This window comes from Aythya ferina, assembly GCF_964211825.1.
Source record: "Aythya ferina genome assembly, chromosome: 2".
Lineage (NCBI taxonomy): Eukaryota > Metazoa > Chordata > Aves > Anseriformes > Anatidae > Aythya > Aythya ferina.
This window is the reverse complement of record NC_140297.1, coordinates 157458188-157470693: the sequence shown is the minus strand read 5'-3', so window position 1 is coordinate 157470693 and position 12506 is coordinate 157458188. Positions and strand designations below refer to the sequence as shown.

Genomic DNA, 12506 nt, shown 5'->3' with positions numbered 1-12506 from the left:
GATTTGGGGGCAGGGGTTCAAACCGGGTGTAATCGAGCCTGATTAGTCCCCCCACCCTTTTTATTTTAAACTTTTATTTCAATAGCTTAAATATACTTCATGTTGTGTTTTTTAACCATTGTTAAGAAATCTGGCCGGAGTTGTGCATCAAGGAGCAAACGTAAAGTAAACCAAAGATCAATTTACGATTTTCCAAAGCTGAATGAAATGCCCTGCACGAGGTCAAATGTCTGCTGCGTCCCACGTAACCTTGCCATCCTTTTTTGTCTTTGTTCCAGGTCTTCCTGAGCAATACTACAGCCTCACTTGGTTCCTGAGCCCCATCCTGGGCTTGATCTTCACTCCGCTTATAGGCTCAGCCAGTGACCGCTGCACGCTGAGCTGGGGCCGCCGGCGGCCTTTTATCCTCGCTCTCTCCATTGGTGTCCTCTTTGGAGTTGCACTTTTCCTCAACGGCTCCGTGATAGGTAAATAACGGGGAAACCACCTGCACACATCCCTACCTTCAGATTTTTATGTAAGAAGTTACCATAACGACAAGCAGTCGAATAATTCGGTGGTAAAGTCATCAGAAACCTCTGCAACACCGCACTTGAGCTGTCCACCCTAAATGTTTTCACTCCTACCCCAAAATCCGTGCGCTGTGCTGAGTGTTTTGCAACGGGAGCTGTCAGGGTCGCTGCAGAGTTACTCGCGCAGCGGCTGCCAGCAGAATGTTTCTCGTCGCCGAGGTGAATTTCGGCGATCCTTGACATGGGAAAACTGTAGCAACCTGTTCACAGGGAAATGTTTCCTGTTGTGATCCGTTTTCCCTTTAATGCATATCTGGCAACACATCCTGTTTCCAGCATTATTTCAGAAATTATCTTTTCACTTTTTCTTGTGCTTTTCTTAGAGCCGGTATTGAAAAAGGCCAGAGCACAGTTAATATTTGTTTATCAAAAACGATGTGGGAAAACAATTTTTCCTGAGCCCCCATCAAAGCTGGTAAAAATAGTTCTCCTTGAACATAGTTTACTACAGAACTTAATCTCCAATCTAAGGCTCTTTTGTAAATGTAGTGTAAGAGAGGTGACACGAGTACATTTGGGAAATGTTTACGTTGTGATGCAAATGAAAGGAACTTAACACCTAATAATATCCTCTTGGCTCTCTTTTTGGGGGGTTAGGTACAGCTCTATTGTGAAAAAGTTGTACTAATTGAGGGAAGTGAGCGGAACACTGCCTTGGCTCAGCACATTAGCTTTTCAAAGCCAGGTTGGATTGCCATAGGAAGCTTTTCATTTCTCTGCAAAGTGCAGATGAACAAGGTCTAGCTTATGTTTTTTTGAATTTACCCAAGAAATATCAATTATTGGAATTGCTCTCGTATGGTACCACTTGTGCTTCGTTGTTGTGTCACCAAGACTTACTCCTCCAGCTCCAGGTGTAGGCAAAATACTGGACTGCAGCACTACTGCAAGATTTTAATTGACAAGGAGCTCTTATTTCCTCACCTTGGCTTAGGGCAGAAGCCATTGATACTGGCAAGCAAAGCTTTTATAGGTTCATTTCGAAGTATCTCACCTTCTAATAAATCAGCACAATTGATTTTTCTCCTCTTCTTCCTTACACAGCAGTGCAGTTTATGGCATAGCTCTCTAGAAACCCCACGTGTTTCAGATACCCAGAGCTGCTTTTGCTCCATGAAACTTCTTTAAACACAGAGGTTGTCACAGCGCATTGCAAAAGTGATCCGTGTTCATTAGGCATCCCTTCCTGGGATGCTGTTGTGGTAGGTTTTGAAAGAATAACCCCTTCTGAAAAGCACTGGGAACACTGCTGTGCCTCTCCCGAAGGAGCCTGGAGCAAACTCAGCAGAAGTGAGCCACATCCCAAGGTCCTCTCCAGACCTCTTCTGTAGCCAGCTCATCTCTTACTCAGTCATCATCATCAGTTACACTAATATTTTTATCATTCGTGCATGTCTAACAACTAAATCTCTCTGATTCAAGAAATTCACGCCTTTGTCAAGGATTAGTTTTATGAAAAATTCCCTGGCAATAGATGAGGTTTGTCATTCTGCTTTTGGATGCTCTCCTCTCTCACCATGGCTGTCTCTTTTATAAGAGCAGCCTTCAGCATTTGGAGGAAAATACACGAAGAATGCAAAATAATCTCCAGTGCTAGCAGTGCGTCAAGAGACACTTTAAAAATAGCATTTTGAAAAATAAATGTCAGCCTTCCAAGTGTAAAAACATAATCTTCTGCCCCAGACCTTCCATCAGGCTGTGCCAGAGAGTTAAAATTGCCAATTTGTTCTGCAAAGGAATGTTTCCAGTAAGTGTGCTGGCCACCTTTCTCTTAAAATTAACCTTACTCTTCGTAGTGCTTGCTTTTGGGCTGACGTGCTCAGATTTCTTTCCTGTTTTCCTGCAGGTCTGGCTATTGGCGACGTCCCGGACAAGCAGCCCATCGGGATAGTTCTCACGGTGCTTGGCGTTGTGGTGCTGGACTTCTGCGCCGACGCAACGGAAGGGCCAATTCGGGCGTACCTGTTGGATGTGGTGGACAGCGAAGAGCAAGATATGGCCCTTAACATCCATGCCTTTTCAGCTGGTACGTGGCTAGGTCATGTCAAGGTCTTGTCAGCTCTTCTGATGACCGAGTTTTGGCTGAATTGATTTTTCCTGGGTCAACTGTTGTTTTTTTTCATCCTTTGCCCCTGCCGTTTCCTTACAAGTACTGAAGCTCATAGTGCAGCTGTCTTGGAGGAAATACCCCTAAGGACCCCCAGGCAGAGAATAGAAAAATTATTTACAGAGGATGAAATACAAATGCAAAGTGCACTTACCTCGTGGCATAAAGCAATGAGTTGGTGGTTAGCATTATAAATTTTTTAAACCACTTGGTTAAAATGAGGGCTTTCAGCATTTGGTGCTATCTGCTGAGTAGACAAAACTGAACAGTAGCAAACTGCAGTGAGTCTGTTACTTGAACGTAGGTTTATGTTCTTTTTCCCCAAGTGCCATACTTGGTAATGAACCTTGTGTGCGTAAACCTGTGTGAGAAAAGGGCAGTGAGCTACAGACTGAGGAGCAGAGTTACTGCTGCACCTTTCAGCCGCAGTATACACTCATTTTAAGACATGAATCCAAAGATGTATCCTCCAAACACTTGCAGTCCTTCTTTTATTTACCACTTTTCCCCAAACATGCACCCTTCGGGCACTCCATCCCTTCTGAGGCTAAGGGAGCAACAGCCTTTATCCCATACAGTAGCAGCTGTGCAGCCCCAAAAAAGAGCTTTGCACAAACACATCTTGTTTATTTACTCCTCCTTGTCTTTATGGATGCATGGAAACTGTAAGGGCAGCAGCAATTAGTCCTGCAGCCCTCAGGTTGTCCAGAGCTAGAGTATGTGTCCCAGAGAAAGCAATTTCCCAAAGAAATTGCCCTATCAGATATTTCCTCACATTGTGAGCCAAAAACTCATTTAAACTCATTTAAAACTCATTTCATTTAAATTTTGTTGAAGTTTTCTGATGTAAGCAACTTGTCTGTCGGGTTTAATGTGCTTTTTTGCCAGTGCTTATTGCCATACCTCCGTTTTCTCTTCCACAGGTCTCGGAGGAGCAATCGGTTATATGTTAGGAGGGCTGGACTGGACGCAGACCTTCTTGGGTGTTATTTTTAAATCTCAAGAGCAAGTCCTTTTCTTCTTCGCAGCCATTATTTTCTCAGTCTCCGTTGCTCTCCACCTTTTTAGCATTGAAGAAGAGCAATATAACCCTCAGCAGGACAGGATCGACGACGAAGGAGACACCCTCTCGAGTGTCAAATTCAGCGGCAGCCTCCCCCCTCTGAATCGGCTGAACGTGATCAGCGAGGAGGAGCCGTACGGAGCCTCGATGTTCCACGATGAGGTGCAGTCCGAGCACGATCTCAACATGGAGTTCCTGGAGGTGAACATCGTGAGGAGTAAGAGCGACTCCGTTCTGCACATGCCCGACGCCACCTTGGAAATCGAATCGGAGCTGCTTTTCCTGCATGACATCGAGCCCTCCATTTTTCAGGACGCTTCGTATCCAAACACCCCCCACAACACCAGCCAGGAGATGATGAAGTCCAAACTGAACCACCTCGCTCCTTTCCTCAGGGACAACGAGAAGGAGGAGGAGATGTTGCTCGATAACCGCTTGAACGAAGACAAAGTCCCGAACGCGAACGGCTCCCTGCGGAAAGACTTCCTCAACGGCCACACTCGAATAGGCATGAAGCAGTCCAGCACTTCCAACTCCATGCGGAGGCGGAGGCACATGTTCTACCGGCAGCCCTCCTACACCTTCTCCTACTACGGCAAAATCGGCTCGCACCGCTACCGCTTCCGCCGAGCCAACGCCATCGTCTTGATCAAGTCCTCGCGCAGCATGAACGACATCTACGACATGCAGAAACGGCAGCGGCAGCGCTACCGGCACAGGAACCAGAGCGGCGCGACGAACTCGAGCGGAGACACCGAGAGCGAGGAAGGGGAAACCGAAACCACCGTCAGGCTCTTGTGGTTGTCGATGCTGAAGATGCCAAAGGAGCTGCTGAGACTGTGCGTTTGTCACCTCTTAACGTGGTTCTCGATCATTGCTGAAGCTGTGTTCTACACGGATTTCATGGGCCAGGTCATTTTTCAGGGCGATCCAAAGGTAAGAGAGGAGTTCCCATGTGCAGACCCGCTTTGAGCTGCTTGTTTGTTTTTTTTTCTGAGGTGTGCTCACCGAAAGAAAATGTCTTTCTCTTTGCATTTGGCGCAGGCCCCTTCCAATTCAACGGAGTTACATGCCTACAATGCGGGGGTTCAGATGGGATGCTGGGGGCTGGTGATTTATGCTGCTACTGCTGCCGTTTGTTCAGGTAAGAGACTGCACAGCCAGACACTGGAACGCACCTCATCAATGCACTGCAAGATAAAAATGGTTTCGCTTCAATTAGCATCTACCCCCTCTTTTGGAGCGAAAAATACTTTTGAAAAGCACTTTGGGTGGTTGTAAGGGGAGAGATTTTTTTAAAAATCCTAAAAATATAGAGGTAGAAATATGAATAGATGAGTTAAATGGCATCAAGCACAAAATGATTCCATTTTTAAATGGCATTTAGCTACTCATCAGGAAACTAAAGAAAAAATTTTGCTTGTTAGAAGATTCAAGCCTGTATAAAAAGGGTTTTCCAAAGGCTGTTTTAAAATGAAAGTTTTACACAAACTGAAATACGGCTGAAAACTTCAATCATCTGATCATTTCATCTAGCAAATGCGTTTGCATTAGAAAGAGCTCTGTGCTCAGAGTAGAGCCGCATCGATGACGTTTAATAAATAGATAACAATGAATGGACTTCCACTGAGTGGACTGATTGAGTTTCACGTTATTGAATTCTGCTGTAGGCTCGTAGCAGGGCTGTAGGCAAGTCCCTGAGCTCGTTAGTTCCTCTCTGAAGCAGCAATACGTCCTTTTCCCAGCGAGGGCTGAGCAGTGCTGCTACGCCTTGCCAAATATGCAGTCAGCATCCAAATCCTAAAAAGCATATCGAGCTGCCACGGCCATGTCAATACCATAAAAGCTCACCAAATAAGCTGGTGTTTGTTTTATTCTTGATCTGTTGCAGCCTTGTTGCAGAAATACTTGGACAACTACGACCTTAGCATAAAGGTGATCTACATCCTGGGCACACTGGGTTTTTCTCTGGGCACTGCAGTGATGGCGATGTTCCCCAACGTGTACGTCACCATGATCATGATCAGCACGATGGGAATAGTCTCCATGAGCATCTCCTACTGCCCCTACGCGCTTCTGGGACAATACCACGATATTAAAGAGGTACGTGGAGTACTTTGATCAAGGCAGAGCATTTATCTGATCTAGGGAACCTGCTTTGGCACGGGGGTTGGACCCGATGATCTCTTGAGGTCCCTTCCAACCCCTACAGTTCTGTGCAGTTATATGAAAGGATTGCATATCTCTGTGCAGAGATATGAAAGGATTTGCATGCATGTGGGTAGATAAAGAGAGAGGAAATAATGATTAGAGTATTTATTATCTACATGGTGGTTGCCACTGTTATGGTAGCATTAGTTAGGTTCTTGGCAGCCTTAGATCTTGAGGTGAGCCTGGACCTGAAGCTCAGGGTTTGAGGAGATGGAAGGCAACCTGATGCTGCTGGCAATGAGGACAGCTTTCCTGCCCAGTTTTTAGCACTGTGACGTTTGGCTTACAGATGACACGAGGATTATTTATCATAACACGTTTCTGTGCTGGGACTGGAAGGGAGATCCCTGTTTAAAATCACAGAAATAGTTTTCACCAGTGGATCCGTGTAGATTTTTTTATGAAACCTAATCCTGGGGCCAAAGTCATGTTAGGTAAATATCTACCTTGGGGTAAGGTGAGGGGGCTTTGATAAGGAGATAAGGAATTTGTTGCTTTGGACGTGGCATAAAATTGACCACGTGGCTGAGATATTGAGGAAGATACCCGTCTAAATGTTTGCTTTCCTGCTTTGCTTTGCCTCCTAACACGTTTCTCGTCTCTTCCCAGTACATTCACCACAGCCCCGGGAACTCCAAGCGAGGATTCGGCATCGACTGTGCCATTCTGTCGTGTCAGGTTTACATCTCCCAGATCCTCGTGGCCTCCGCCCTCGGCGGCGTGGTGGACGTGGTTGGCACGGTCAGAGTCATTCCCATGGTGGCTTCGGTGGGATCCTTCCTGGGCTTTTTGACAGCCACCTTCTTGGTGATATACCCCGAGGTCAACGAAGAGCCGAAGGAAGAGCAGAAAGGACTGGGTCCTCCAGAGACCGCCGAGGGCAGCAGCACGAGCACGGAGAAGCCGACCGTGCTGAAGCTCACGCGCAAGGGCACCGCCGCGTCGGAGCTGGAGGGCGAGTCAGCCGTGTGAGGCTTCACCACATTCCAGGGAGTGCAGGTGCAGGATCAAGAACTTTCTTTTCTTTTTTTTTTTGTTTTTTTCCAGGAAAACGAATTAGGATCTTCACTACTTGTAGCTAAAATTGCAGAAGAACAGGCAGTTTCATGCAAAAATGTAAATGAAATTCTGTAGTCCTTACTCTAGGTTTGAACAGGTAGCTATGATGCTAATTGCTTTCTCTACAACTTAGAAATGTCATTTCTGAACACTTTTTTATTGCGAATACATTTAGATTTCAAATAAGTTTTATTAATCTGCATGAGACTCACAGTGTATACAATTAGCAGTTAGAAAAAATAAGTTTTCGGCTGTTTTTAAACTAACTCAAAATGGAAGCTATCTCGACTTCTAGTCTCTTGCCATTTTTTTTTGTCTGAACATTTCAGATTTCACTAGTGCAGTAACTGAATCCAACGCTTTGACACCTTGACCAGTTTTTTTTTTCAGGAGCATATTATTGGTCTGACAGCTACAGTTCTTTAACATGAATTTTAGATTTCGTATTTTCGTTCGTGCAATTACTACAGAATAGTTTTATTTTCACAAAAAAAAGAAGCAATTGCTGCGGTTTCTAAGAAACTGCTGCGAGTCCTTCTGGTCATACTGTCCACCAGCTGCTCCCACGTCTGCTGCTTGGCCCAGGCGGGTGGCGTTGGGTGCATGATGTGAAGCAGAGGTGGAAGGAGCAGCGGCTGGGAGAGGCGGTTGGCACTCGCGGGTTTTTGTCACGAGTGCTGAGCTTTGTGAATGTCTTTGGAAATAACGCTGTGACAATTTCTTGCTGGGAGTTTCGTGTGCCCGTGAGCTCTGGGGTGTTCTCGGCGTTTAAACCCAATCGTCTCTGGATGAAGCTGCCGTGGGGAAGGGTCGTCTGTGGGGTCAGCTTGGTGGGATGGGGCGTGCGAGTTGTCACCCGTGGGGAAAGGAAAGCTGTTGCTGAATTGCACTTTTTCTGATCCTTTAACCCCCTGGCTGGGAAGGCAACAGCCAGGGGAAGGGCACAGTGTCAGGCCTACCTCTGTGACTTTGTGGTATCATCTGGTTGTGTAAAAATCCATGTCGGAAACAGTTTTTAGGCCTTAAAATCCAACCCACTAGCATGTGTTGCTGTTCCAGGCCATGTGTCGGAGGACTTGTAGGCTGGAGCTCTCCCGAGCTGCTCCAATTCCATCAGCGCAACCTCCGTGCCCCCTTCCTTGATTCAGGACGTAGCCACGGTGCAAAGACATTTGCTGTGAAGAGCTTCAAAGAGCTGTGCTAATCCGATTTAAAACCTGATCGGGATCGCTGGCAGTTCCCCAGTCCATGGGCAGACGAAACTCAAAGATCCGGCAGCCGTTTAAAGCAACTTCAGGACCCCAACTTCCACCCGTCGTCTTCTGAGAAGCGTTTGTGATGCTGTTGATCCATTTTCACGTGGACCTACGGGTTGCAGCCCATCCGTGGGCTAAGCAGCCGACTCACACAGCTCCTCGTAAGATTCCTGCTGCCTCAAACTTCTTCTACTACAGTCCTTTAAACCTGCATGTGGAAATTATGCTGCAATATAGTCAGTCAAAAGAAAAAAAAAAAATCTATATATATATATTTCCAAATGAGAAGCAGTTTTTAACAAATTACTTGAATTGTCGATGTATTTAAGAAATGTTTCTTTTGGTATCTTCGAAGTCGACGTGCGGTCTCGGCTGGCATCACCGACCAATTCCTGGTGTGGTTTCCAGCTGAAGGCTTTCGGGCAGCGCCGACGTCCTTATGCTGGCAAGGGTGACGATGTCGTGTAATCGCACAGGACTTTTATTATTTTTTTTCTCAAATGTCTCAAAAAAGTCTTTTTTTTTTTTTTTCTTTAAGGTGATTTTTTTTTTTATTTAGGACACATACTGTGAACTGTGTTCGGACAGGGGAGTAGTACTACTGAAAAACACGAGACCTTACTGAAGCAATCAGTTGCGAGAAACGCTTTAACTGACCTTCTGCCGTGAATTTGATCATCTCAGTTACATTTAATATATTCTGGTGATATTCCTATCTAACAGAGCTGTATTTCACCCTATAACTGGCATTCATGTAAAATACAAACTGAGTTAGATGTTTTAAAGCGGCTTTAATATTTTATTTTGAAAACTCCTTGAAGATTCTGCTTTTGGTTCAATGAACACTGTCGAACGCTCCTTATTTCAGTCTCTACTTCTCAAAAGGTTCTTCTACACTTTGAAAACCTGCTGAAAATCTTCTGGTCAGCGCCAGCCTTCCCCCATTTCCCCCCCGGTCGTGGTTTCGGTGATTGTGAATGTAGCTTCAGCCCGGCGTTGCTCCAGGCAGCACCTTTGTAAGCCAAGATTTCTTGCACAGGGAACGCAAAACAGTTTTGGGGTTGAAGTCACACTCTTTTATTTAGCTTTCTCGGCCGGGGTGAGCAGTGAGGAGGGAGAACGACATTTCCAGCCCAGGGGGGTTCAGTCGCAGGCAGAGCAGGGCCGGTTTGTCCCAGGCAGCGTTTTGCTGAGCCTCGTTTCAAAGAATTGGACGTTAAAAGCCAGATTTGGGATTGGCTATGGGGTTCTTTAATTACCCTTCACGACGCAGAAATACGCACACCGCCTTGGAGCAGGAAGCTCTATTTCACTGCCCTCTAAAGCCAAAGGAAATAATTACCCATTGTAAACAGGCTGAAGTATTTGTAGTGTTGCCAGAAGAATTAACTGGGGGCAGCCCCTGCCAAAGTATCTCCTCCTGTACCTTGGCCAGCCCGTGAAACCACTGCGCTGACTTCCAGCGTGCTCGCCAGCGATGGTTTCTGACATCTGTCAGATAGATAAATGCTTTTTTCTGGAATTTCTGAGAGTTTTCTTAGCCCCGGCACTGCTCAGGGTAGAGTGGGCACTCGTTTGTGTCTAGATGTGTCCCTTACCTTTATTTTGATACAGAAAAGATGGGTTTTGTCACAATTCAGAGCTAAACTAGTATGATTTTATGTCTTTATTACAGAAGAGAGAGTTGAGGGGGCTTTGTTTTTTTATTCCTGGTGATAGTAAGTGTCATTTTTGTTTGCTGGTATTACTGTACGAGCTCATCCTGCGTGCTCCGTGTCCTGGGACCTTCATGCAGTCGTCTTGAGGTGCAGTGGTTTCATTCCGAGTCGCTCTATACTGTAAAAAATTTAATGTTTTGCTGCAGCCTTTCTGACCTCCAGCACCTCTGCATCAGGCACCGTCAGTGCTCAGTTTCTTGAGTGTTTCGTGAGGACTTTGTGGTCGGTGAGCTGCGCGTGGGTAGGAATAGCCACGGGGAGGCAGAGAAGCTCCAAGCGATGCGCTCAGCAAGGCGTAGCAAGGATTTTGCACCGCTGGGTTATCGCAAGAGCCCAGTCGGGTCTGAACCGCTTGCGGCTGGCAATTTGAGATTCCAGAAGCAATAATTTCTTAGGAATGTTTCCCTTCCTGCTGGTTAGACGACGATCATAGAGATTTATTACCTACATAGCCTTTTCGGAACACGACTCCGGTCGTTTCGGAGCGCTGGCACTAAGCAGGCACGGCAAGCTGCGGGTTGTTCATCATCTGGAGGGAGGAAGCCAGTAAATCCAGCAGAGGTTAGCGCTCCCTGAAACGCGCTGTCCTTTTCCCCTCGCCTCGGGAGCCCAAGGCGACTGTACTCAGCAAGGTTTTCAAATGAGTTCTTCCAGCTTTTCCCTCGTCCTCGCCCGCTGCGCGACGAGCTCGGCTACACGTATTGACCTTATTTAAAATCACTAAGTAAACTCCTGCATGCTACTCCAAGCACATGTAGCAGCTTCGGCATCTGAAGTATCTATTGTGAAAGAGAAGTCGTTTTTCTTTGCAGCTGTTTTGTCCTCGTTTCCTTTTCATAGGCCAAATAAATGTTAATGAACACCAAATGTTGCACAGAAATGTTGTTAATGACTGTGTAGAAGAAATACCAAATTTTATTTTTCTTTGCAGAAACTTTTATGGTTACAGAGAGTCCTCTAGCTGTTATTCTTAAGCGACAAAGCTGAACGTTTGTAAAGCGCGTTGAAAAAGTGGTCATTTTAAAACCAGGGGAGCTACCCAAAGTTTTCTGTTTCTCATGTTGCATCCAGAACAAGAGGCGAGCTGCAGCAGCCTCTTTGGTTTCAGCAGCCTGGCCAGTTAGAAGGGGTGTTAGATAATAACCAAGGGGCTCAGGCTTTCAGCCTCGCACAGGGAAACACGGGCACTCCGACGTTGACCGAAATTACAGTAGTTTAGTGGCAAGCATTTACACCCCCAAAAAAAGAGAATGTTTTCAAATTTCTTCTCAAATTCATTTTTCTTCTCAAATTCAAAGGCTTTTGGCACAGTTACGACCTGCTAAAGCTTTACTGAAAAGCCCGGACATGGGTTCATTTTGACATATTCTACCACGTTCTGAAGTTTTCTGACATTTCCGAAATTTCGGAGTTGTGGGTGGAGTTCTAGGAGCATTGCCTTGCTCAGCCATGCATCGCCCGCACCTATTCAATCCTCAGCGATAGCCAAATTGTAGTAAACAGCCCCAAAACCAGGAAGACTTCTCTCTTACCACATTGGCAGTTCCCGATGATGATTTTCTTTCGGATGTAACATGAACACTAAGCCCTTTTGGTAGCCAAATGACCAGCTTCTTTAAAATGCCTCATATTAATAGAAAGCTGCATATAGGCATCTCATAGCGGAAAAAAAATAAAAATAAAAAGAGAATATTTAGTTCCTTTGTGAACTGGCCATATGACAACTACTTTTTTATCAACTTATTAAGTTGGGGCACTATAATAGCTCTTGCTGAGTTTAGCAATGTTTATAAGCATGTGTTAAACACATAATGTTAAGTTTTATGAGGAAAAAGGGATAAAGAAAAGTAATGTCACAGATGAATGTTTGAGTGCATAGACGGCATAACGTATGTATGTTTTTTATTTCTACACTGTTGAGCTTATTTTCTGTTTTAAGGTCAAAAAAAAAGAAAAAGATTTGTTGCATGAGAACTGTTTTATTGTGTTCTGCACTTTCTGTTCTTTTTGTATAATCTCGATTTATTTTTTTTCATTTACGCGTAGAAAACAACAACAACAAAAAAATCAATTTAGAGCTATTCTACTTCACGAGCCGTTGTGTTCCGATCTGTTGTTCTGAAGTTCGATCTTAATAAACATTTCAGTAAGAGTTTGGGGCTCGCATTCCTGTGTTGTTTGTAGGGTGGGGGTATATTTGTGACGTTTTGTGATGTTTGCGGGAGGGAATACCCATGGAGGAGCAATGTGCTGCAGCCTGGGTGAGGTGCACGCCTGGTTTTTTTTTGCTGGTTGCTCTCAGGGCTTTGCATTCCCAGGCAGAGGCGAGGGGTGGCAGCCACCTTCTAAGCCAACAAAGGCCAATATTGAGAGCTACAAGGGCAAAGCAGCTCAGGGGACAGCTTCCTCCCTCCTTCACCTGCCTCTCCTCTGCTTTCATGGGGTGTGAGACCCTGCTGGCCCTGGCCCTAAAGGGGCTGCAGCAGGAAAAAGTGGGCCAAAAGCTGGGGCTGGGGGAAG

The 12506-nt window shown here is 45.6% G+C and overlaps 1 protein-coding gene across 13 annotated transcripts in view; it reads left to right on the top strand.

Moving 5' to 3' along the window:
• The window catches only part of SLC45A4 (solute carrier family 45 member 4), a 69869-nt gene extending 57731 nt beyond the window's left edge, over positions 1-12138 (top strand). For 12 of the 13 annotated variants that reach the window (XM_084509617.1, XM_084509624.1, XM_084509625.1 and 9 more), the window contains 6 exons: positions 279-467; positions 2419-2598; positions 3603-4678; positions 4787-4886; positions 5634-5845; positions 6563-12138. In XM_084509617.1, the coding sequence (XP_084365743.1) occupies positions 279-467; positions 2419-2598; positions 3603-4678; positions 4787-4886; positions 5634-5845; positions 6563-6925 (2120 nt within the window). In that variant the 3' untranslated portion in view covers positions 6926-12138. The remainder of the gene's footprint in view (positions 1-278; positions 468-2418; positions 2599-3602; positions 4679-4786; positions 4887-5633; positions 5846-6562) is intronic. The other variant, XM_084509618.1, reaches the window with a different exon arrangement.
• Positions 12139-12506: the final 368 nt, after the last annotated feature.